General features: G+C 53.2%; 1 protein-coding gene across 1 annotated transcript; it reads left to right on the top strand.

Annotated features, from left to right (window-relative positions):
• The first annotated feature begins 2591 nt into the window (after positions 1 to 2591).
• FBXO42 (F-box protein 42) lies at positions 2592 to 23080 on the top strand. The gene is given in 12 exon segments (XM_081871028.1): positions 2592 to 2828; positions 9950 to 10237; positions 10609 to 10725; positions 11780 to 11914; positions 15785 to 15938; positions 17018 to 17087; positions 17089 to 17129; positions 17238 to 17334; positions 17671 to 17727; positions 19345 to 19461; positions 21795 to 22023; positions 22026 to 23080. Coding segments are annotated over 11 exon segments (2202 nt in total). The 5' UTR covers positions 2592 to 2828; positions 9950 to 9969; the 3' UTR covers positions 22943 to 23080.
• The last annotated feature ends 3519 nt before the right edge of the window (positions 23081 to 26599 follow it).

A 26599-nucleotide genomic window follows, 5' to 3' on the forward strand; every position in this document is an offset into this window, starting at 1 on the left:
GTGCTCACTGGAAGGACAGATCCTGAAGCTGAGGCTCCAATATTTTGGCCCCCTCATGAGAAGAGAAGACTTCCTGAAGAAGACCCTGATGTTGGGAAAGATGGAGAGCACAAGGAGAAGGGGACGACAGAGGACGAGATGGCTGGAGACTGTTCTCGAAGCTACCAGCATGAGTTTGACCAAACTGCGGGAAGGAGTGGAAGACAGGAGTGCCTGGTGTGCTCTGGTCCAGGGGGTCACGAAGAGTCGGACACAACTAAACGACTAAGCACTAAACTGTACGGTTCTTTCGGGAGTGGACACTCTGCCTTGGGACATCTACTGTATTCCCCTTCTCCCGAGGCAGAGTGTCCACTTCCGAAAGAACCGTACAGTTTAGCGGAAACACAAAGCGCTCTACACACAGTAGCACAATAAGCACAAAACACAGTCAAATTATAATATCACAGTAATAAGGGAGACAATGGAGCATCCACCGCTGTAGGCTATGGAAAAAACGATTTTGTGGGAGATGAATGCAGCCTCCTCATCCAGGGACAGTCTGCCTCTTAACACCAGTAGCTGGCACAGGAACCAACAGAGGAAAGGGTTCTCTGGAAGCACTTGTTTGGCGACAGGATAGTGGGTTGGAGGGATCTCCTGCCTAACCCAGGACTCTTCTTTCTAAGAGCATAAGGAGATCCCTGCAACTTGATCAGATCAAAGGAGGCCCACCTAGCTCAGCAGTATTTCTGCACAATGGACAGGACTCGTATTCAGAAGCAATACTGCCTCCGACACACCACCTGCTATGAATTTATCTAATCCTCTCTTAAAACCATTTGGGTTGGTGACCCCCATTGCCTCTTGCGGGAGTGAGTTCCCTGGTTTAACTGGGCCCCGGGTGAAGAAATTCTTCCCTTTCTTTGGCTGTCCTGAGCGACATTCGGCTTCCTTGCGGGGACTAGTATCACGAGGGTGGAAGGACAACCCCTGAGGCTTTTATGCAATTTCCAAGAACACAGGAGCATTCCAGCAGCTGGATGAAGTCCAGTCTCCTACTCCCCAGACAGTGGCCAACCAGGGACTCCTAGAGCAGGCATAGGCAAACTCAGCCCTCCAGATCTTTTGGGACTACAGTGGTACCTCGGGCCATTCTTATTAGGGATAATTAATGAAGAAATTCATTAAAAAGATGTAAATTTACTTATGTATGCCACAACGGCAGCGAGAATTCTCCTGGCTCAAAGCTGGAAACAGCAAGAACTCCCTACATTGGAAGATTGGAGAATTAAGATGGTAGAATTTGTGGAGTTGGCGAAGCTGACGGGGAGAATTAGGAATTGACCTGAAGAAAAATACCAAAGGACTGAAGCAAATTTATTTATTATTTGAAAGAAAATTGTACTTATATGAAAATGTTTGTAGCATTAACGTGATATGTTCTGTAATGAGTTATGATGCTGATTTATAAACATAAATATGATTTCTTAAGGCTAATATATGATAAAGAAGTGATCATGAGAATGCGATAGATATGTTAAATGTCATAGGGATGTCAGAAAGAGAGACGGAAGGAAGTCAAAGCTCATTTTGAGCAAATAATATAAGTTGTGAATATGTGTATGGAATTAAGATGAAATACAGAAAAAATCAATAAAAAATATGTTAAAAAAGTGGTACCTCGGGTTACATATGCTTCAGGTTACATACGCTTCAGGTTACAGACTCCACTAAACCAGAAATAGTACCTCGGGTTAAGAACTTTGCTTTAGGATGACAACAGAAATTGTGCAACAGCAGCATGGTGGCAGCGGGAGGCCCTATTAGCTAAAGTGGTACCTCAGGTTAAGAACAGTTTCAGGTTAAGAACAGACCTCTGGAACAAATTAAGTACTTAACCCGAGGTACCACTGTACAGCTCTCATGATCCCTAGCTAACAGGACCGGTGGTCAGGGATGATGGGAATTGTAGTCCCAAAACATCTGGAGGGCCGAGTTTGCCTATGTCTGCCCTAGAGCAAAGCGTCACAAGATCCCTGGTTCAGTCCCCAGCTGCCTGGGAGAGATCCCAGCATGAAGCCGAGGAGAGTCGCTGCCATTCAGTGTAGGCAGCCCTGAACTAGGTGGGACAGTTGCCCGGCTCAGCAACCAGGCAGCTTCGCGTGGTCCTAGTGGGAAGACCGAAGACGGCGCCTGAGCGCAGCCTCCTCCTTCCGGCGGACCTTCCATGCGCAAGAGCAGTCTACCCCGCCGGTGTCTGAGGGAGGCTCCCGCAGCCCGCTAGCGGCGTCTGGTTGGCTACAGGTTTCTCGGCTGACTCCGCCCCACTGAGACCCCTCCCCGTCGCCCCACATGGCGTCACAATCCCTCCCAAGATGGCGCGCGCCTGCCGACAAGGGTCCCATTAGGCCCCTCCCCTTCGCCCCATTCCATCCCCCCCACCGGCGCCGCCTTTGCCCTTCCCAACATGGCGGCCGCGTAGCGCCCTTTACGTGGTAGGGGCACGTGACACTCGCTCTTCAACAGGACTTTCTCCCTGCCGTTCCGCCGCGGGTCACGTGTCCGGCGGTCCTGCCCGCGCGCGCCTGCGCGTTAGCGACGCTCGTCCCTCTTCGCCACCTCTCCCTCGGCCCCATCCCTTCCCTCCCCCTTTCCTCCTTCCCCGGCCGGGACGGCGGCGGCGGCGGCGGCAAGATGGCGGCCGCGACGGTGGCTGGGAGGGCTCAGGCTCCGGCTCCGCGCGAAGGTGGCTTGGGCTCCTCTGGGCGCCCGCCCAGGCGGCAGGAAAGACTCTGAGGCGGCGGCGGCGGCGGCGAGGAGGAGGAGGAGGAGGAAGCGGCAGCCAGGTGAGGAAGGGGCTCCCGCGACTCCCCCTGCCACACCCTCCCCCCGCACGCGCACCTGAGCACCGGGAGGGAGGGGCGCCCCACCTACGAGGAGGCGGCGGGGTGGGGGGGGGAGAAGGGCTGAAGGAGCACCTCTAGGGCGACCCCCCCGCCCTCTTCTATGTGGAGGGGGAAGCAGGTAGGCAGACCCCTCCCCGCAATAGACAACCGTGGCACCTGCGAGGGGAGATGAGGAGCCCCCCCCCATCCACGCGCGCTGCCTGTTTTCTCCAGAGGGAGGGGGCTTTGCCTGGGCAAGTGGGGAGGAGGGTGGGGTTGGCCCGAAGGGGTTCCTGAAGGGAATGGCTCCCCTGGATATCTCCGCCCCCCCCCCAGCGTCAGAGGAGTGCCTGGACAGACGTACCTGGGGAGGGGGCTTTGGGGGAAAGGGGGGAGCCTCATTAGCTCCATTTCCAGCGATGCCTGAAAAGGGGGTGCATTTATCAAGCGAGGACCTGAAAAGGGGGTGCAGTTATCAAGCGAGGACCTGAAAAGGGGGTGCAGTTATCAAGCGAGGACCTGGAAAGGGGGTGCAGTTATCAAGCGAGGACCTGAAAAGGGGGTGCAGTTATCAAGCGAGGACCTGAAAAGGGGGTGCAGTTATCAAGCGAGGACCTGAAAAGGGGGTGCAGTTATCAAGCGAGGACCTGAAAAGGGGGTGCAGTTATCAAGCGAGGACCTGAAAAGGGGGTGCAGTTATCAAGCGAGGACCTGAAAAGGGGGTGCAGTTATCAAGCGAGGACCTGGAAAGGGGGTGCAGTTATCAAGCGAGGACCTGGAAAGGGGGTGCAGTTATCAAGCGAGGACCTGAAAAGGGGGTGCAGTTATCAAGCGAGGACCTGAAAAGGGGGTGCAGTTATCAAGCGAGGACCTGGAAAGGGGGTGCAGTTATCAAGCGAGGACCTGAAAAGGGGGTGCAGTTATCAAGCAAGGACCTGAAAAGGGGGTGCAGTTATCAAGCGAGGGGCAGTGTTGAGAGGTTTCCACGCAGCGAAGGCTGCTGGAGGGCGATGCCAAAAGCCGGAGGCTGTGACTGAGGCTTGGAGGAAGTTCCTCCTGGCCCGTGCAGGGCTGAGGACAGGGGCCGCCTGGCCCTCCCGCTCCTTTGCTCCGTCATGGGAAAGAGAGGCTGGCCTCGCCTGAAATGGCAGCCGGCATAGGGACCCCGCCGTGGGTCTGGGGCCAGGCCAAGGCAAGGGTCTCCTTGGCTGGGTCGCTCTCTTTAAGGAAGCTGAGCTGCCTGCCCAGCAGGGGAGAGGGAACCAGGGGGTGCCTCCTCTGCCTGCAATGGCGGCTGTGCTGAGCTGCGCCTCTCCTCTCCAGCCCAGAGGGCCCACCCCTCCTTTTTTGCCCAGGTGGGCTCAGTGTTTCCCTGCTCAGCTGAGGCCCCCAGAGCCTCTTTGCCCAGCAGGATGACACAGGCACTGGCTCTTCTTCCTCAGCGCCTGCTGCTGCCAGAATTTGTCATGTGAAGAAGACAAATTCTGCTTTCACTTTCTTGGCTTTGCTTCTGCTGATCTGATGTGGCAGAAATGGCCCTGCTGTGAGGGGGGCATGTGGGTTGTTATTTTGTGTGGGGGGGGGAATGCCTTCCCAGCAGCTATATTGAGGTTTCTCACCGCTGTTACCCATGGGCACTCTTGCCAACTCTTTCTGCGTGGTGGCGGTTTTGAGAGTGGTACCTCCAGAGCAGGGCTTGGCACAGTGGGCCGTTGTTCATTTGTCTTAAGTGGTATTTTGTGTTAAGTGGTATCAGAGAATATTCTAGATTCTTAGCCAAAGGAGGGGTTGGTTTAAAAAAGCAAAACACTTGACCCAAGAAATGGAAGTTTCTTGTTCTAAGTGGGAGATACTGAGGAAAGTTCTTGAGCAACTTCTGAATTCAGCACCAATCCTAACACACCCACTGTGAACAAATGGAGGTGTCTCCACTCCCTGAACTTAACTGAGCCCTTGGAAGCCTCTTTAACCAGTCCAGCATCCTGTCTCTCACACTGGCCCAGAGAAGTCACAAAAGCAGGTCATGAGGCCACACTTACTCTGTTGCCCCTTCCTGTTTGCCGGCCCACAAACAGCCTCCTGGGGGAAAGGGCCAAGGTGGCTGGTACTCTTGGGGCTGGCATCCTAAATGGCATTTAATGCCCAAGTCAACATGGGCAGGACTGGAGTGTAAACTCTGAAAGGAGGCTCTGAAGTGTTGCTCTGCTTGGGCAGAAATTACTTCAACCAGAGGCTGCAAGGGTCAGGGACGCTCCATGGCCAAGCTACCTCTGCTGCTCGGCGTAAGAGAACTGTATCTCCCACTTCTTGCCAGCTGGTGCAAAGCTCTTTCCATGCATCCTGGGTGCAAATGTCAACTGTGGCGCTTTGCGGAGGGACTTTGATCTCTGTGGGGTGGAGCACACCCTCTCCCAGCCTCACTTTTGGAGCAAACAGGGCTGGTGTTCCTCTGCTGGCTTTCCATGGCCCTCTGAGGGTTGGTCTTGGATTTCAGCTCCTATCAGCCACTGCCAATCCTTGTAGCCAAAGAGTACTACAGGAACTTCAGGGCAGCTCAGGTTCCGTAGAGTCATGATCCAAGGGCATAAGCCTCATTTTGGGTGCTAAGTGGCTAAAATTCAAATCCAGAACTAGCACGTTTTATTTTCATGTTGCAATAGTTATATACTACTTGATTGTAATAACCCTTGATGCCCATGTGAGCAGGGAGGAGAGGAAGGCACCTGCCAAAGAAATTGAGGGGAAGGACGCTTGTTTTGCATGCAGAAGGTTCCAGGTTCAACCCTCAGCACCTCTGCGTAGGACAGGGAGAGACTCCTGCCCGAAACTCTGGGGAGTTCTCACTGCCAGTCAGTGCAGGCAGTACTCAAACTAGGTGAAGGCAGCTTCCTAGGCTCCAAAGTTTGAACAGGATGCTGCATCCTCATTGAGGAACCCCAGAGTTCACCTGGAGAGACCCTGATCTGCTTGGCATAAGGGCCCTGAAGACAGTTTGGGGGAGGGGTTCCTACCACAGGGGAGGGGGACAGACACTTTCCCCATTGTCTTGTGAGGACAGGCAGCACGTCATTCCTTGCAGTTCCCATTTATCGGATTTGGAGATTGATAGAGTGTTTTATTTAGAATTATTGCCCCTCCGTCGGTTTTGAAATTTGAGGCAGCAAGTATGATGAAGCACAATGCAGATGCAGAGATATAAATATATAGGAAGCTTTTGCCAGCTTCAGTTGCCTGTGGCTCTCACTGTGAAGAGGCAGCCCATAATAGTTCCATCCTGAAAGGCCAACTTGTCTTGACATTTGGGCCCTGAATGGAAACAGAAGGCCTCCCGCTCACTTTCTTTTCCAGGATGTCGGTACAGGAAGGAGGGAATTGATCAGCCAATGACAGCTGAACAGGAGGGTCGGGAGGGGGGAGAGATGTGGCCCTGCAGGCCTGTCTGTCTGACCCTTGGGACTCTTCCAGGTCCCAATCCTCACTGGCCTCACTTTGCCCCTTCCCCTTGAGTGCTTTTGCCTGGATGGGATATGGTATTAAACTGTGATGGCACCTGACTTCCCAGGGCCATTTGTAGAAAGCAGCCTACTCTACAGAGGCAAAACCTACATTTGTTGCTCCGCCCACTTCTGCCTCTGGCCTTGCCCACCCCCCAGAACGGGGATGTGGCCCTTGGGCTATACAGCAGAAAATTGTGATCCTGTGTGCTTGTGTGTTAATTGAAACTCCTGGAAGGGAAGAGGCAACTTTGTCTCTCGCTTGGATTTTCTGCCTCTTTAGATGTGAGAAGGATGCAGAAGCCATTATTGGGGCGGGGGGGCGCATTCTCCTTTCCGCGGGAGGCACTGATGGCCTCTGACGATCCACTTGGTCAGTTGGCTTCTCAGCATCTCTGTTGCACCACTAAAAACCTCTGCAATGGGGCTGCCAGCTGAGCGAACAGCCCGTTTTTGCAGTGTGGGAGTGGTCTCTAGATCTGTGCCCCCCATTCTTCAGATGTTGTATTGTGTTTTTACTATTTTTTGTTGGGAGCTGCCCAGAGTCCCTGGGGCAAGATGGGTGGCATATCATTATTGTTATTATTATTATTATTATTATTATTATTATTATTATTAATAATAATAATAATAATATGTTCCCTCTCCCCTGGGTCTCCTGCCCTCCATGGACCACAGGGCTCTCACTTACCTTGCACCATTGCAGCAACCCTCTAGGGAGGATTTGACTTGCCTGCCCAAGAGGCCGCTTTGATGACTCAGCAGACATTTGAAGGGTCCTGCTCCCCACCACCCCGACCCCATATTGATGGCTGCTTTACGGTTACCCATCTGGATTTGAGCAGAGGAGCAGTTTTCTCCCTTGTTGTTCAATGGTAAAGCAGGTGACTTGCTGGCTAGGTGTACAGCCTTTAGTTTTGCGGTGAGAAACCTATAGCCAGTCCTGGGAATGAAGCTTCTCTGGTAGGGAAAGGATGAAAGCAAAGCTGGACTTGCATGTGGGAAGACCCTGCAGGGAGCCAGAGAACTTGCCCTAAAAGCAGCAGGGGGCAGAAGCTCTGGCTGGATTGGGGTTTTTTTCTCTCCTGCTTTAAGACCTGAGAAGAGCCCCCCTGGCGGGGCTCCGCAGACCTTGGTGACTTTTCCCTGCAGGAGGGCACACAGCACCCCCTCCCTTGAGGTTGTAGATCATCTCTCCCTCCGCAAGGGCCGGCTTCTGCCTTCCGGGGGCCAGAGCAGAAGCCAGCGTTGGACTTTCCTTTCTGCCAGCCATTCCTGGTTTGGGCTGACTTTGAGCAAAATGGGGGTAGGTGGGGGGGGGGGCGTGGACCGAAACCTTTGCAAAGCTGTCTCTGTCCCGGCAATTACAACGTCAGACAGATTCCGAGGCAACAACCGGCAATTAAGAGGGTTGGGTTTCCCCTCTTTCTCCTCCCATGAAGTTCAGGGAACTTGGGCTGCAGGCTGTTGGGCTGCATTGGCTGGGGCGCCTGGGAGAGATGCACAAACACACCCCAGGCTGGGAAAGGCTCCTGGTGGGAATGGCTGGAGGCTGGGAAGGTTTGCATTTTGAATGCCTGCCAGCCCCGCCTAGAGAAAAACCTGTTAATCGTAGAATTGCAGAGTTGGAAATGAACCCAAGGGTCATATTGTCCAACCCTCTGCAACGCAGAAATTGCAACTAAAGCATCCCAGAAAGGTGGCTATCCAATCTCTGCTTAAAAATCTCCAATGAAGGAGAGTCCACCACCTTCAGGACGCTTCCCTGAGGCTGTGGCAGAAAGCATAACCGGCCAGCAGTGAAGGGAACTATTTCTTACCTGACGGAATAAAGTGCTCTGCAGGAAAATAATTTGCAAAGTTTGCAGGAAGGGTTTTCACTCTCTCGCACACAGGCTGCGCGTTAAGACTGTGCGTGCAGCTGGTATGAGGCTCGCAATTCAGAACCCTAAGAATTTATGCTTTAAAAACCCAAGTTGTTAGTCCTTATGGCTGCAGGTTCACCCTCCAGCAGCTGGTTCAAAGATGGCTGTCCTCTGCCCCCTCCTGTTAAGAGGGGGGGCATTTGGCAACAGGCCCCCAGCACTGACCCACTGTTGCCTCCAGGCTTGGCTTGGCTTCAAATTATTTTGAAAAATACCAAAGAGAAGTCTTAACATCAAATGTGAATCCTTGGAACTGCCAAACCCATTGTCCTTTCATCTCAAACCTGTGCATCTTCCATTAATGCATTCCTTCAGAGCTACGGGTGTGTGCTTGGGGGGGGGGGAGACCCCACCCAATTCTTTTTTGAGGGAGGGGTCTTGCTCCCTGGGCTTAAGGGTATGGATGGAGACCAAGGACATAGCCAGGACCCCTCAGGGAGGGTTTTGCTTCATGACATCCTTCTTAGCAAGGAGCATTCAGAAGAGACATACGTTTTATTTAAGTGGGGAGGAATGCAAAGATGTTGAACTCTCTAGCAAATCCTCAAGAGGGGTCTTAGCCTGTGAAGCCACAGGGTTGGTAGCTGGAGCAAAAACTATTTTCCGTTTTTATGGATTATTATCACTATTAAAGCATTTCTACCGCACAGTTTAGCCAGAAGGGTTCCCAGAGTGGTTTATAGAACAATAAGTAAAACAAGGCAGTTCCTGCCCTCAGGCTGACAGTCTGAAAGACATGACACAGAAGGAAAATTGGGTGGGGAAGAAGGAGGAAGAAAAACAAACTTAGCCACCAGTTTTTAAAGTTACAGCTGAAGGAGCCCTTCTTCTCCTCCTCCTCCTACTTCTCCTTCTCTCTCTCTGGCCCTGGAGAAGGGCAATGTCTTTCTTTAATCCACTAATAAAAAAATTCCTTCCAGTAGCACCTTAAAGACCAACTAAGTTAGTTCTTGGTATGAGCTTTCGTGTGCATGCACACTTCTTCAGATACACTGCATGCACACGAAAGCTCATACCAAGAACTAACTTAGTTGGTCTTTAAGGTGCTACTGGAAGGAATTTTTTTATTTTAACTATGGCAGACCAACACGGCTACCTATCTGTAACTTTAATCCACTAAGTCGCAGTGATAGGCAGGCTCTCTCCTCTCAACAGTCTCCCCTTTTCTCAGTTGTGGGGGGGGTGTAGGCATAGCACCCTCCTTTGAGTCCTGCTTCGGGGGGGGGGTGAGGCTCTCAAGCGTGAGGCTGATGGAAGCTCCCTGAGGCATGCAAGCCACTGATACTGAATGTTTGGAAGCATGGAAAGGGTGAGCTTTGTGGGCTGGTTGGGAGACCATTGTAAGGCCGAATGGACCAGCGTGGCTGGCGTGTATGTGGGTTGTATGGGTGGCAGATGTGCCGAGGAAAGGGCAGAACTGCCTATCATCTGAGGTGGGGTAGGGCCTGCCCCTCTTCCCTTCTCACACATCTCTCTTGGGGAAGCCAGATCATGAGAGCAGCAGGCAGGTTGGGAAGCAAGCGAGGGAGATGGCGGCCGCCTCCACTGTCTGCTTGTGGGCGTGCCAGGGAACTGGGGACCTCTGGCTGGGCCAGACTGACAGCCATGGGGTCTGAATAACATGTGTGGCATTTCTCCCCCCGCCCCCTCTCTTGTTTTGAAGCTGCCACGTGGAATGGTGCCATGGCCAACTCCTCAGACAGCGACGAGGACAGCTTCATGGCCGTGGATCCCGAGGAAGCTGCGGCCGATGGGGCCACCATGGAGCAGGATGAGGGGGAGCCCAGCGCCAGGCCGGAGGAAGAGGGCGAGGGAGGGGGCACCAGGCTCCGCCGGTCCATGCAGGAGCTGCCGGAAGAAGTGCTGGAGTACATATTGTCCTTCCTCTCGCCCTACCAGGAGCACAAGATGGCAGCCCTGGTTTGCAAACAGTGGTACCGCCTTATCAAAGGTACTTGCGTTTGGCGGGGGAGGACAGCTGGAGTCTCCCCTGATGGCAAGCCAGGCTTCCCCGTAGTTCACAGGCCTCTCCTGAGTTTCTACTCCCAAAGAGACTCGCCTGGAGAAGCAGCAGAAGCAGGCTGCGCAGAAGGTGTTTGGCCAGGGTTCTCAGTATCCTGCTCAGCCCTTTGTTGGCAGAATCAGAGCCACCTTGCACTGCTTGAAATCTCGAGGGAGCCGCAAGAGGTGCCTAACCTCTGTGGTCAGGGCAGCCCCAATGTGGAGCTCCAGAGAGCTGGAGCCAGCTTGGCCTTGGGGCAGTTACGGGTCTTGGGTGGGAAATTCCCAGCGGTGATGCCTTGCTCTCTCTTCGTCCTCCAGGTGTGGCCCACCAGTGCTACCACGGCTTCATCAAGGCGGTTCAAGAAGGCAACATCCAGTGGGAGAGCCGCACCTATCCTTACCCTGGGACCCCCATAACCCAGCGCTTCTCACACAGTGAGTCCCTGGCTGGGAAGCGGACTGCAGGGCATAGGGGTGGGTGGCAGAGGCCTGCAGCCCTGGGAACCCTTTCTCAGCTTCCTTGCATGGAAGATTTCAAGTCTGGAGGTGGCCTTGTTTTCAACAGAGAGCAGGGGAGGTGGAAGGTGGGGATTGGGAAATGGGCCGGCGGGGGGGGGGGTTAAGCCCTTTGCAGAGCAGCCGTGGGGAAGGGGGAACTTCTGGCTCCTTTGCCTCCTTTGCAGGAGCCCCAGTTGGCCCACAGGCCCATTCTCCCCAAGACATCTGGTGTGGGGCAGCTAAAGTTGTAGCTGCTCCCTGGAAAGTGTGCTGCCAGCCAGCTGATCGCCAGGGCCCACGTTGTATAAAGGAAAACGCTTCACCTAACCTCTGGGTGGCCCATAAAAACACCCAGAGAGCCCCGCAGCAGCAGGATCAGGCTGGAGGGACCTGTCTTGGCCTCCAAACCTTCCTCCTCCTCGTAGTCATTTGTGGGCCAGCCATGCTTTCTTCTTGACAACCGTCTTTCTCACAAGACAATGGAGTGCACCTCCAGGGGTGACGCCGAACTGCTGCCTTAGCACCAAAGTGACCTCCCTCGGACACAAGCCTGGGCAGTGTGCATGGAGGTCCTGGGCTGCCCAGATGACAAGACCCCGCTCTCAGCCTGACTGAAGTGGTCCAAAGGGAAACAGAGCAATGCCTTTGACAATCAGCTGGGCCACAAGAGTTGCTGGAAGGAGGCGTACAATGAGGGGAGGGGTGTCACCAGTCATGTCAGTAAATGGGCAGAGGAGAGATGCCTCTGTGGAGCCTGCATGTTCAGAGGCAGTCTACCACTCAAGGACAGTCAGCTTATGGGGGCTGAGCGCTGCTTGTGGGCTTCCTCCAGGCCACAGTAAGGCAAGAGGCTGCTGGGCCAGATGGAGTCCTCTGGGGGCCAGGGGTGGGCTTGGGCCTGGCTCCTGTGTCTCTCCCCCTCTCTCTCAGGGTGGAGTTTGAGTTTGCTAGGCACTCAGGGCTGGTGTTCCTTCTTTCCTGGTCCCTCCAGGCGCCTGTTACTACGATGCCAACCAGTCCATGTATGTCTTTGGCGGCTGCACCCAGAGCAGCTGTAACGCTGCTTTCAACGACCTCTGGAGGCTCGACCTGAACAGCAAAGAGTGGATCCGGCCACTGGCCTCAGGTGAGAGCAGGTGCAAGCTTGGGGTTGGCTGGGGGGAGGCTGCCATCCTGGGGCCACCCAGAGGAGTTCTTGGCCAGAAACCTGGGCTGAAGCGGAGTCAGAGGGGGTTCCTTCTCATCCATGCCTCTTGGTCACGGGATGCAGCTCCTTGAACGCTAAGGAGGAGGGGAGGATGACATCCAAGGCCCTGTAGACGTTGCTAGACCTCTGCTCCTGAGGAGCAGGGAGGCAGGAGAGGAGGTTTCCGCCCTCATTCGCCTGGGGTGGCAGTTGCTGTCTACAGCTCAGGTACAGAGCCAGAAAGAGCCACAGGCTGCGTGGCTTCTGCCTTCCACAGAGAGCAAGATGGGGCAAGGGTGCTCTTGGGCTGCCTCACTGATGTCTGGAGTACCTGCCTGCTCCTAGCGCAGGGCCATGCATTCCCCGTCACTGGGAGCTCCCCTTTCAGGGCTTGGGAGAGCCGGCTGAGGTGTGTTTCTGCCGGTGGCCCCCATGGCAGCCAGGGGGAGTGTGGGAAATGGACGATCCTTCCCACAATCCTCTGCTGCATGGATGGTACAGAGGAGAGGCAGTTCCCACAACCACCTGGTTTTTAATAACAGTGGTGATTGCTTTAACACCTTTAAAAAAAACTGCTGCAGGAAATTGGGGGAGGCATTTTGTGGGTTCCGCTATGTAGGGGGTCAAGGACCGAAAGTTCTCCCCCCCCCCAAAAAAAACCCCTCAGGATAGGGTTTTCTTGCCGCCGTCCCTCCCGCTGGCTTCTCCATGGATCTTCTGTTGCAAATGTTGCATACAGTCGGTTCTTAATTCTTTTCCTTTGCTATTAGAAATTCCTGCTTCACACGGCAGCTGCTTTTCTCACCTGCCAGGGAGCGTGTTTTGTAAAGAACAAAATCTGATGGGGGGGCCTGGCTTCTGGGGTACCCCCAGGTGTCCTGCTGACCCTCGGAAGCACCTGCCCCATGGCAAGGGTCTGGCTGCAGCAGCTGGGGCCTTTGGGGCAAGGAGGTGGGGAGGTGGCAAGCATGGGTGTGGACATGGGTGGGTGGAGAGGCAGGACTGTGGGGCAGGGTTAGACAGAACTCTAAATGCCCCACATGCAACCCCTCAGCCTCTTCGATCGGTGAAACACATAACACCAGTTCCACAATTACAGACATACCTTGGAAGTTGAACAGAATCTGTTCCAGAAGTCCGTTTGACTTCTGAAATGTTTGGAAACCAAGGTGCGGCTTCCGATTGGTTCCCAATTGCGCAGGCGCGCTGGAAACAATAGTGGAAGCCATGCCGGACGTTCGTCTTCCAAAAAAAGTTTGAAAACTTACGGTTTTCAACTGTTCGGGAGCAGAACGTTTGACTCCCAAGGCGTTCGGGAGCCGAGGTACGACTGTATAAGAATTCAGGATCTGCACTTTGGAACTCCCTGCCTGTTGACATCAAGCAGGCGCCTTCACTGTCTTCTTTTCAATGCCTGCTAAAAGCATTACTATTTAGACAAGCCTGTCCAGGCGCTTAGAAAGTTGAATTTTGACTTTATATATGTTTTAAAGTACCGCTGGTAAGTTTTTGTTGATTTTATTGTTTTATCTGTTCGTAAACCGCTTTGAGGGGTGTTGCAATATGCCATCTACCGAAAGCAAAAAAAAAGTGGGAGAGCTGATGGGTGCTAGTGGGGTGTAGATGTTCCAGCAGGTGGCGGGGACATCCAGGCGACACCCCCTCCCCACACACACTCTGGTCTGGATGCTGAAATGCAGCCCAGCTGTGAGTCTCCTCCCTTGCAATGGCAGGAGAGACAAAGCTTGAGTTGGGGAAGGAAAGCCCCCCCCGGTAAATTGCTAGGGAGTTGCAGGCGGGGCGTCCTCAACCCCCCAACACCTGCCTGTCAGCCTGGCAGGAAATTAGGGGTTTTGTGCTTCCCCTTTCAAGAGCTGCCTGACGAAAGCATTAATTAACTTGTACAAGGAGCTGCCAACTCTTCCCTCGACTGCTCCCCCCTCCATGGAAAGGAAGGAGGGAGTTCAATTTGCAGCCAGGCGGCAGGTCCCTCTGCTTCCAGCAAATGGGAGCAAGAGATGCAGGCTGTTCTCTTTTTGGGGGTGGGGGTCTGTCATGACCGCAGGGCCCCCTTGCATCCCCAACACCCCACCCCTTAGAGCAGCACTGCAAAAGGGCTGTGTGTTCGGTGTTTCTCCTTTTCATTTCTTAAACCAAACCAAGAAACGGGTTCCTAGTCCTCAAGGGGGCAGGTGTGGAACTGGCAGAAAGGGAGGGTCTGTGGGCGGATGTGACCCTGTCCTGCATGCTCTGTGTTCCTCTTTCGTCTTTCTTTGGGTGCAGGCAGAGGAGCAGAAATGCTGGTTTCTCTGAAGTAAAAGCGTAGCCCTTTCACACACACACAGAAGCTCGTTGCATTCCTGATTCTCTTCCCCCCTCCCCGGCACTTGACAATGAAGTTTCCGCCAGGGAGGGCTATTTTTGTCCCAGCGCTGCACTGCCCTGTCCACTTCCTCTGGAATTCAGGGAGGCTCTCCAGGGAACTCTGGGATCCGTTGAGCCTTGGGGGGGGGGGTTGCCATGTGCCAGGCTTTGGATGGTCTAGCTTTAGGGGCCTATTTTTGCAGTCTTGCAGGCGTGAGCTGCAAATAGCCCCATCCCCAATTTTGGTCTTGGATCCTGCTGGCAACTCTGGCCTCTGACTCTCGAGGTCGGCTTGGAAGTGTTGGTGGCGCCGAGTTCCCAAGGACGTCTCTGGGTGCCCAGTTACCTTTCCTGCATGTCTCTCCCCACCCCGTTGGGTAGGACTACAGTATCCCACCCACCAGCCCTGTCTGCTCTCTCCATGAAAGGATAATCCTCTGGAGGAAGAAAGAGCATCTCCTGGCTTGGGAAGAATCAGAGGCTGGAGCCACAGGCGCTTTCCTCTCTGAGTGTTGGCTGTCTCGGGGACAGGGAGGAATTATAAAGCTGTAGAAGTGGAAGGGACCCCAAAAGTCATCTATCCCAACCCTCTGCAGTGTAGGAATCACTCTCAATCCAGTGGTTAGGATTCCATGAACCTGCTTAGAATCATTAGGTACCACTTCATAGCAGCAGCTTCTCACAGTAAAAATCAGATTTGATAACAGAAATCACCCGATGCTGGTAGGATAGGTTGGGGCAGGTGGCGTTTCCTTTTTTAAAAAATAATTTTTATTAACCGGCCAATCAAATCAAATCAAATTGAATCACATCACATAAATTCCAAATTACAAAGCCGAATTTTAAATTTTGTTGGGGGGACCCATATTTCAAGATCCAAAGGGGGATTCTGATCATCTTCTTGCTACTGCGTTAATGTCCAAATCAGTCCAAACAGAGTTCATAATTCTATCCAGTCTTATCTTGCTGTTTCCACATCACATCTTGTTCATATATTTTCTCTTTTTTCTTTATGATCTCTTCTGATAGTCTCCTTAACCCGATAAACGCCAATAATTGGGCAGGTGGCGTTTCCAGGGGGCAGAGAGCCTAGCTTCCTTGCTGACATTGGCACTCAGGCAACAGGAAAGGGGCAGCCCCAAGACTCCTCTGCGCTTACTCAACCTCATTTGCAGACCAGATGCAAAGGCTTCTTCAAAATGGGATCTCCTTGCCTTCCAACCAGGGCTTTCCATTCCACGTTGGAGACAGACAGCGGCTTGTGTCCCCCGTTGCTTGCCCAACTTCAGGCAGAATGGCAAACTTTGGCCATTGCAAATCGGGTAGTTGCGGGAGGGTGGTGCTGGTGGGTCAGGTCCTCGGCTGTCTGTGGCTTTTTCATCTATGTCTGTATCCAGGGAGCCCTTTCCTAAGCGAGGTCTGCTTTTCTCTCCCTCCTCCCTGCAGGCTCTTACCCTTCACCCAAGGCGGGGGCCACCCTGGTGGTATACAAAGACTTGCTGGTGCTGTTTGGAGGCTGGACGCGACCCAGCCCTTACCCCCTGCACCAGCCAGAGAGGTTCTTCGACGAAATCCATACCTATTCGCCCTCCAAGAATTGGTAAGAGCTGTTCGGAACAACAGTCTGTCATTCTCAAACCTTCATTTCAGATGTATAGAATCGCAGAACTGTAGATTTGGGGTCCCACAGGTCACCTGGTCCTGCGATGCTGGAATCACAGCTAAAGAATTGCTAGCAGGTGCCCAACCAACCTCCTGCTTAAATACCTGCAATGAAGGAGAGCCCACGAGTGTCCGATGGAGACCTTCAGAAAGCTCCTCCTGATGTTTAGTCACAATCTGCTTTCTTGGAACTTGAATCTGTTGGTTCAGGTGTGGAGCAGCAGAAAACAAGCTGCCTCCATCTTCCATGGGGCAGGCCTTCAGATGTTTGGCTATCTAAAGGGCCATCACACGGACGATGGAGCAAACCTCTCTCCCGCCCCTCCTTTTTTTTTATTCAGTGTTTTGTACACTGCCCAATAACAGCCGTCCTGCATTCATTTGATTTTTTATTTTATTTTTTTGCTGTGGAAATTGGAGTGTGAGCACGGTAAGAATTTTCATTAACTTTTATCTATATACCCCAATTAACAAAATAACATTTTGTGGGGCGAACGCACGAAAGATAAACCGAGCCAAACCAAGGCTAGGGTGGGATGTTACGTTCGCAAGAGAAAGTGATAAAGCTGGTTATCCAGAGATCTGCGATAAGATACAGACAAGTGGGCCCAGCTGTGAGCAGCCTGAGGAAGTACCACCCCTTGGGCCTGCCCACAAAAAGCACTCGCTGCTTCCAGGAACTCTTCTTGCGGTGAGACTGTTGTGGGTGAGCTGAGCGTTTGTGAGACCCCGGGGTGAGAACCTGGAGGCTGAGAAGAAGGAAGAGTGTGTCCAAAGGGAAATGAATTTATACTGATGTATATTTATCAGCAACTCTGTATTAATGCAACATTTTCATATATATTTTTGTAATGTTTTGTTCAAGTTGCCCGTCATTGATTTTTGCACACCACTTGGAGATTTTAAGCAGTATAGAAATTTAAAGATCAAGGGAGGTAGTGTGTGTGTGTGCGCACACTGTTTTGTAGCTTCATCTGGCCCCTCTTTCTTCTCCTCTTCCTGCCCCCCCCCCTTCAGGTGGAACTGCGTGGTTACCACCCATGGACCCCCTCCCATGGCTGGCCACTCCTCCTGTGTCATCCAGGACAAAAATGATTGTCTTTGGGGGGTCCCTTGGATCTCGGCAAATGTAAGTCTGTTCTTCTCCCCTCCCCTCTTCAAATGAAAAACACGATAGTGTCCCGCAAGACCACCACCAAAAAGAAGGCTTCCATCTAAGGTTCTCTCTTTCTGGCAGGAGTAATGACGTCTGGATACTGGACCTGGAGCACTGGGCCTGGTCCAAACCAACTATCTCCGGGCCCACCCCTCATCCGCGAGGAGGCCAGTCGCAGGTGAGGGTCTCCTTACCCGCCCCCCCTCAGCATCTCTGCTTGCAGTGAGGCCCACCAGGGGCCAAGTGTGGCAGGACCCCTCCCCTTTCTTCTGGAGATATTGCCAGCCGGGATTGATGCCCTGTGCCATCGGGATACAGCTGCTCCTGACCTTGGGAAGGTCTTGGGTGAGCAGCTGTCAGTGGACGTAGGCAGAGCTTGGCTTCAGTGGGCCAGGCAGGGGCCTGACTCAATGGAGGGCAGCAGGTGGTTTGTAGGCTTCTGGCCTCTCTGAGCTCCCCAAGACTACATACCCACTTCTCTCTCTCTCTCTCTCTCTCTCTCTCTCTCTGCCAGATCGTCATAGACGACAAAACCATCCTGGTCCTCGGAGGCTGCGGGGGCCCAAATGCGGTGAGTAGGCCGTGTTGTGGGGGCTCTTCACTCCCCCATTCGTTCCCTTTTAAGGCTCCAGTCCACTGTGATGATATTTATTTATTTATACATACATACAGTGGTGCCCCGCAAGACGAATGCCTCGCAAGACGAAAAACCCGCTAGACGAAAGTGTTTTCCGTTTTTCGAGGCGCTTCGCAAGACGAATTTCCCTATGGGCTTGCTTTGCAAGACGAAAACGTCTTGCGAGTTTTTTCCCTCCTCCCCCCTTTTTCTAAGCCGCTAATAGCGCTAAGCCGCTAAGCCGCTAATAGGGATGCTTTGCAAGACGAAAAAACCGCTAGACGAAGAGACTCGCGGAACGGATTATCGTCTTGCGAGGCACCACTGTACATACATACATACATACATACATACATACCCCGCCCATCTGGCTGGGTTTCCCCAGCCACTCTGGGCGGCTTCCAAGAGAACACTAAAATACAATAACCTATAAAACATTAAAAGCTTCCCTAAACAGGGCTGCCTTCAGATGTCTTCTAAAAGTTTGGTAGTTACCGTATTTTTCGCCCCATAGGATGCACTTTTTCCCATCCAAAAATGAAGGGGAAATGTGTGCGTCCTATGAGGCGAATGCAGGCTTTCGCTGAAGCCTGGAGAGCGAGAGGCGTCGGTGCGCACTGACCCCTCTCGCTCTCCAGGCTTCAGGAAGCTCTCCACAAGCCTTGCAATCCCAGCGGGAGTTCCTCCGGAGGGCTCCCCGTGCTTCGGGCAGGTGTCCGCAAGCCTTGCGCGCCCGGCGGGAGGTCCCACCGGGCGCGCGAGGCTTGGGGCAGCAGCCCGAAGCACGGGGCGCCCTCCGGAGGGCGCCCTGTGCTTCGGGCGGGTGTGCGCAAGGCTTGGGGCGGCAGCCGCGGCTGGGGGGGAGAAATAATTTTTTTATTATTATTCATTCCCCCCCCCAAAAAAAAAAACACACGAGGTGTGTCCTATGGGCCGGTGAACCCTATAGGACGAAATATACTGTATTTTTCATCCTATGGGCCGGTGCGCCCTATAGGACGAAAAATATGGTATTTTTCTCTTTGACATCTGGTGGGAGGGCGTTCCACAGGGCGGATGCCACTACCGAGAAGGCCCTCTGCCTGGTTCCCTGTAACTTGGCTTCTCGCAGTGAGGGAACTGGCAGAAGGCCCTTGGCGCTGGACCTCAGTGTCCGGGCAGAATGATGGGGGTGGAGACGCTCCTTTAGAAGCACCCAGCCAGATTCTGCGGGTGCTCCTTTCCTAGAAGCCACGCAAGACCGGCTTTCTGGCTCTCTGCTCCACTTGGGCAAAGCAAGTGAGTTGCCCTCCGTTCTGCCTGCTGCTTGTCTTTGGTGGGGTAGAGGAAGGGGGGGCGGTTCTACAGGAGCAAGATCAGCATCAAAGGGGTGGGATGTTGGGCCCGTCTAGCGCTATTCCGAAAGAGGTCACCAATGGCTACCTTTTGAAGAGCAAAGGCAGCCCCTCCTCATCTTGGGGGTGTCCCCAGCCGGCTCCCCTTTGCACCCCAGAAAGAGGACCCCCTCCTGTGCCCGACTGACCCCTCCTTCCTTTTCTGCCCAACAATGCTGACCTGCCTCCTTGCCCCCAGTTGTTCAAGGACGCCTGGTTGCTACACATGAGCTCCGACCCTTGGACCTGGCAACCCCTGAAGGTGGAGAATGAAGAGCAGGGCGCCCCAGAGCTCTGGTGCCATCCAGCTTGCAGGGTGAGCGAGGGGGGGTTCTGAGGGGGGCGAGGAACAGCTGCCAGGGCTGCCTCTTCACCCACAGCTCTTTCAGTGCCGTGGGCTTCCTTTAAAATATTTAAAAGAGGGAGGGAGGGAAATAATAAGACCCCCACTTCCCAAGTGGGTTGGTTTGCTGGCTGAGCTGGGATTTGAACTTTCAGCTCTCAAGCCCAGAGGCAAATGTGCCTTAGGCACTTGTGGCACATCTAGCTCCATATTGTGTACCAACAGTAGCGGCTCTCGGGCTTTCAGGCAAGGGCAGTTCCCAGCCCCGCCTGGAGGTGCTGTTAGGGTTGAGTCTCTTCCCCTCCTGTAGCCTTCTCAAAGCAAGGAAGGATTGGACTCTGATTACTAAAATACACACGAGGCTTGACCAGCAAAACTCTGGGAGGAGGTGCATATAATAAGCCTCTCCACCCACTGGCCCAGGTCGTTTTTTTGTTTTTGTTTTTTTTTAAATATAATTTTTATTAACAAACCAATCAAATCACATTAGTTCCAAATTACACAGCCAAAGTTTAAAATTTTTGTTGGGGGTACCCATACTTCGAGCTCAGAAAGGGATCCAAACATCTCTTTTGCTGCTGCTTTAATGTTCACAGTTCTGTCCAGATAGTATTCACAGTTCTGTTCAATCTTCTCTTTATTATTTTCCTTCTTCTTGTTGTCATATATTCCTTTCTTTGTGACCTCTGATAGTCTCCACAAGCGAGTTGAAAACAAACGTTGTTATGTCCTGTGTGGATTTTATTCCTCCAAGAGCCATATTCAAACAGACAGACCCATTTCCGCACTTCCATACAAAACATTCTTAAAGTCTGCCCGTTAATTCTCGCAGGTCTGTTAGTCTCTCCTCAATCTTCTCAGGGGGTACTGCCAGGTCAAACTCACAGTCCGATATAATAAGCCATGGTCTCCTCCCCCTCAATCATAAATCCTGTAGCCAGACCTGTCGTTACAAGTCTCTTTTTATAACTGCGTCACAAAGGCCTTTCATTCCTTTCCAGATATTCCACAAGCCATGCCTTTGATTAGTAATTTATTTCCACACAGTTCTTAATCATCCTGCTTGTTATCAGTAATTGCAACGATTCTTCTTGGGGGGAGGATTGTTAGGTACTCACATAAGATAAAAAAGAAAAGTCCCCCCCCCTTTCAGTCCCATTCCGACATACCAGCCCTTTGATGTATCTTTTTCTTAATATGTTGTTGAATCCAGCCCGTCGCTCCACTTCACAGAGGTCACTTTACTTAGCAGTCTTAACTCCCGATCTTCACTCAAAATATGTGCATTTGCTTCTCTCTAATTGTTTATTTTGAGCTCCTGCAACCAGGCCGATCAGAGACAGCATCAGGGAGAGCCGTCCCACACAAGGGCTGTGCGCCAAGTGCCCTCACCCCTTTCTTTCGAATCCGGGGGTGACTTATGGCAACCACAGGCGAGACAGTGTTCCCCATTCCCTTCAGGTAACAAGGAAGGCTGCATACTTCCATATCAGCCTCTTAATTACCTCGTGTGAGCCGGAGAGATGGTATTGTCGGCCATCTTCCAATGCGCCCCTAGTGGCCCCCCGGCCCAGGTCGTTTTATTCACAAAAGAACTTTTTACAGTGTTCATAAGAACCAATCAGATTTCCTCTGAGCATTTCAAAACCCCACGTGTGACAAAGTGAGATCAGAAGAAATCCTGTTAACTACAAAGACTACTTTGAGCATGCATACATATCTGAGAGTAAATAAAACAGGACTAGAGGAATGCATTCAGCAAAACCTGGAGGCCATAAACAAGCAGTAAAACATGAGAGAAAGGATGGCAAGGAAGATAGGTATCTTTATCACCTTCATGTAAGACTATTTTCTGGCCCTAAGATTAACAAAACCAAGGAAGGGTACATCAAAGCTACCTATTAACTTTATGCTTAGGATGTCTGGTGCAGCAACCAGCAACTGGTCTGTGTCCTAGAATGCTTATATGTGTTTGTCAGGTGTAGAGAAAGCAAATGGCAGAGGTGGAGAGGCTTGTGGGATTCGATCAGAAACCATTGTCAATGACTCAAGCCCAGTCAAAGCAATGCTTTCATTGTGGACACAATGGCTTGCTTCATTTTTCATAATGGCTCATAGCAATCCCACCTGACCCCCACACCCTGGGTTTTTGCACCCCCACACCTCCCTCCCCCTTTGAGTGGGGCTCAGAGAGGAGGAGCTCAGCACCGTCCAGCCCCTGGGAGCCCCATGTTGCGCTTCTCAGCCCCCTTGCTTTGGGCAGCAGAGAGGGTGACGCTGTGCCCCCGGCCTTTCTTCTCTTGCAGGTGGGGCAGTGTGTGGTGGTCTTCAGCCAGGCCCCCAGCGGGCGGGCGCCTCTCAGCCCCAGCTTGAACTCCCGCCCATCCCCCATCAGCGCCACCCCGCCGGCCCTGGGTCCCGAGGCGCGGGAATATCGCTCCCAGTCCCCGGTGCGGACGGCGGATGAGGCTCCCTGCGTCAACGGCCGGTGGGGCACCCTGAGGCCCCGGGCACAGCGGCAGACGCCCTCCGGCTCCCGGAAGGGAGTCTCTCACCGGCAAGGGAGGACAGCTCGCCCATCCTGAACGGCAGCGGGGGCTTGTCGCCTGGCCCCCTGGCCACAGGGGGGGCCTCTCTGGACAGCCCCCTGCAGGCCGCTTCTCCCGGCATGCCTTCTGCCATCAAAGGACACGATCCCAAGGCCGGCCTGCCCCTGGGCCCCCGGCGGGGCTCCCTCCCTGACCAGAAGGACCTGCGGCTGGCAGTGGCTGACTTAACCTGGGAGCCGAAGCCTTCGGCCACTTCCCTGGCCTGCCAACTGGACGCTGCAGAGAACAGGACGGTCAGCCTGGCCTTCAGGAACCCTCCGGAACAGACCAACGGCCTCCATACCCCGCCCCACACGGCTAGCTCCTTGGCGGGCGCTGTCTCCCCTGGCGCCCTGCGGCGGAGTCTGGAGGCGGTGAAAGCCCTCTCGGCCAAGGGACCCCCTACTCTGGCCGTCCTCAGTCCCCCTCTGGTCTCCTCACCGGCGTCCCCTGGCAGCCAGAGCGGCAGCGCTAGCAGCACGGAGGGGGCGGCGGCGGCGGCAGCCCCCAGCATCCCCCGGCCCGTCTCTGCCCAGGGGGACGGCCACGCCTTGCCCCCCATCGCCCGCCGGCTCGGCCACCACCCGCCGCAGTCGCTGAACGTGGGCAAGCCCCTGTACCAGAGCGTGAACTGCAAGCCCATGCAGATGTACGTGCTGGACGTCCGGGGGGCCCAGGAGCACGGGCGGGTGGCCTGGAAGGTCTTCCACAGCAGCTGTGTGGTAGGGCCCCCCGAGACCAGCCTGCACACCGTGGTGCAGGGCCGGGGGGAGGTCATCATCTTCGGCGGCCTGATGGACAAGAAGCAGAACGTCAAGTACTATCCCAAAACCAATGCCTTGTACTTTGTCCGAGCAAAGAGATAATGCTGCGGCGGAAGTGGCTCCCCCTCCCCTCAAGACCCCCTCATCGTCGTCGTCCTCTTCCTCCTCCGTGCTCTGTCAAGCGGGCTGTGAATCTGGGCATCCACCCACCAATAAAAAAAAAGATCTAAGCAACTGGAACGAATGCTCTTACCCCTCCAGGTCCCAGCATGAGCCCAAAGTGCCAAAAAACACACCTTTTTCCAGAGAGGGGTGGTGGTTCCAGACTAGAGGGTGCTGAGCAGGCCCTTCAATGCACATTGTGGCTTTCTCAACATACTTCCAACCCCATGGCAGTTGTAGAGGGTTGCCAAGGGATGGGGGTGGGCACCATTCTTCTCCGTGCTGTGGGACTGCAGCGATGCTTGGAGCCCACCTTGGATGCTTTCCCCTGACCATTATCCTTTTGGAACCCACCCCCACCCCACCCCCCGTTCTTGTTGCTCTAGCCCCCCTGAAAGTTGCTGTCTGATTGATGTGAGTCTCTGGATGCTGTCCCTTGGAGCAGGGTGGTTGAGATGTTCCTGGCTATGAGGAGTAGCCTGACAGGGTATGCTGGTCCATCACAGCAAAAGCAGCCAACTGCGGGGGGGGGGGGACGACTTAAAGTAGTACCAGCTTATTTTGCAGATGCCACAGGAAGGGCCCCCATTGCCAGCCTTGTGTGTGATGGGAGGGGCTTTTGTCCTTGGAGTCCTGCCACTCCAGCAGGCACAAGGAGTTAGCAAGCAAGCAAGCAAGCAAGCAAACCTAGAGTTCGGACCTAGCCTGTTTCGGTGGCTCATGTTGCAGCCTGCCTGCCTGCCTGCCTTCTGCAGCCGCTACAGTGGAAATGGACTTGCTCAGATTCCCTGCTGGTTCCTAGAGGAAGCACTGACTCCTCCCAGTGGGTAGGGTGGGGGGAGGGGCTCTTGTGACTGCTGCTCCCCACCAAAGCACGCTTCCAGATTGTGAGGGAAGAGGGGCAGGATCCACACACAGGCCCCAGATTCTTTTGTGGCGTGAGTGACATACAGTGGTGCCTCGCAAGACGAAATTAATCCGTTCCGTGAGGCTCTTCGTATAGCGGTTTTTTCGTCTTGCGAAGCAAGCCCATTGACAGCGGATTAGCACTATTAGCGTTTTAGCGGATCAGCTGATAAGCGGCTTAGGGCTTAGGAAAAGGGGGGGGAGGGAAAAACCCGCGCAGGAACTCGCAAGACATTTTCGTCTTGCGAAGCAAGCCCATAGGGAAATTCGTTTTGCGAAGCGCCTCCAAAATGGAAAGCCCTTTCGTCTAGCGGGTTTTCCGTCTTGCGAGGCGTTCGTCTTGCGGGGCACCACTGTAGCTGAGCAGGAGCACTAGGCTGCCCCCTTGGTCCCTAGCCTTGGAAGGTGCCATTGGTGGGGGGAGTGGGGGACGGCAGACTCAACAGCATAAAAAGCGGGACAGGCCCTGGAGTGAGTGGGAGGCAGCTCTGTGGCTTGCCAGTTGAGCAGAAACTCCCTCTGATGAAAAACTACATATGTAGTTCACTCCATCCTTCCATTGCCAGCAATCATACGAAGTGGCTTCTCGAGGTTTCCCCGAAGTGTTCCAGGCCAAAATTCAGGCCAGCCTTCTCCCCAGATGGTGGGCAGGTGGGAAGGCCATCCCTAGAGGCCACTGGCTGCTTTCAGTAGTCTATGCTTTTGCTTCTGGCCACCTGTCTTGCCGGATGTCCCCAGCGCTTTTCATCTTCCCTACTTCTAGGACCAGAAAGGATGAGAAGAAAGCTCCATACATTTCAAAGCTCCCTTTTCCTGGCTCTGCCTGCTGAGTAAGAAAGGAATGGGGTGGGGAGTCCAGGATCTACCACTTCCACCCCCACCTCATATGATACCAGCTGATTGAAATCCCACCTTCCTGAACTACACGACTGTCTTAAAACATGCTTTTGACTTAATGGACGTGGGGGCATGATCCCCCTCGCCCTCCCCTCCACCTCGAAAGCACTTGGCAAAATTTTCCGTTGCATTGCAAAAATGATAAGCTTTCTTAATGATTGCTAAGTTGCCACAACCCCCCCCCACAAAATTTAGAGCTGTTCTCTTCCTCTCCCCCCCCCCCCCCGCGCCAAGAAATCCAGCATTATGTTTTGGGCAACATCTTCACCTACTAGGCTCTTCCGTATTTCACAACCGCCTCCTTTCAAATGCCTTTAGTCATTGGGTTTTTGGGGGGTGGGGGGAGAGCTGCTTTTATTTTGTATTCGCCTGATGGAGGCAGAGACGCAGCCATTGCCGGTGGCTCCCTGGCGCTACTGGCTGGGGTGACAGTACCCCCCACCGTTCACTTCTGTCCTACAAGAGGGAAAACAAAACAAATTCCTTCCAGTAGCACCTTAAAGACCAACTAAGTCAGTTCTTGGTATGAGCTTTCGTGTGCATGCAGTGTATCTGAAGAAGTGTGCATGCACACGAAAGCTCATACCAAGAACTGACTTAGTTGGTCTTTAAGGTGCTACTGGAAGGAATTTGTTTTGTTTTGACTATGGCAGACCAACACGGCTACCTATCTGTAACTACAAGAGGGAGGCAGTGCCGCGTGGGGGGCTGCAATAGTGATCCCCACCCCTTATCAGGGCTTGAAATGCACCCTGGGGGAACCGGTCCTGTGGGTGCATCGTTTGTGGGGGGGTCCCACCCGTGGCAGACATCCTGTGATCCTTCCAGCTCCCTCCATCCTCATTTCCTGACTTATGAATGGCAAAAAGGCCCCGCCCAGCTTCCACGTTCCCCACCGCCACGACCACATCCTAAGCTGCTTCTAAGATGGCAAGATGCGTTCTTGCCCCTCCCGTTGCTAGAAAATGACTCAGGTGCGCCCAAGACGCACCCCACTCGTCCTTGTAGACTCACCCCCCACCCCGGTGTAAGAATGGAAGTGGATCGTGCGTGATATTTAAGAAGAGGAAAGTGAAAAGGGATCTGTGTAGATTTCATTTTCCTTTTGTTCCATGTTACCACCACCCCCTACTCCCTGATGGATTTTTTGCAATTAAATTAATAATAATAATAATAATAATAATAAATCAAGTCCTCTTTGTTGCTCCGGTGTGTGTGTGGTGCTCTGCAGAAGCCCCCTTCCGATGTTGGGGCGGCTCCGAGAGTCGTGGGGTTGGGGGGGGGGAGGTTTAGGGACATTGGCAAAAGGTGGCCAGTACCAATATAAAGGTGTTCGTGGCCCAAAACGAGCGCAAAACTTTGGCATCCTTTTTGGAGGAGACCCAAGATTTCGTTAATTGCCCTCCGCAATGTCCTATTTACGGGGTATTTTTATCCTCGATTTCCCAAAGATTTCCTTGAAAAGATGCTCAACAACTTTGGCGCCCCCCCCCCCAATAGCTGTCAACTTTTCCCTTTTCTTGCGAGGAATCCTATTCGGAATAAGGGAATTTCCCTTTAAAAAAAAGGAAAACGTTGACAGCTATGTCCCCAACACACACATAAAATCCTGGCTACGCCCATGGCTGCCACCTTAAATAATAATAATAATAATAATAATAATAATAATAATAATAATAATAATAATAAATAATAATAATTAATAATAATAGCAGCAGCCACTCTGGGCGGCTTAAATGCTTAACCACTGAAAAACAAAAACAACCCGCTATCTACACAAGCAAGCCCTCGGCG

Source organism: Podarcis erhardii, assembly GCF_964252035.2.
Source record: "Podarcis erhardii genome assembly, chromosome: 7".
Taxonomy (NCBI): Eukaryota; Metazoa; Chordata; class Lepidosauria; order Squamata; family Lacertidae; genus Podarcis; species Podarcis erhardii.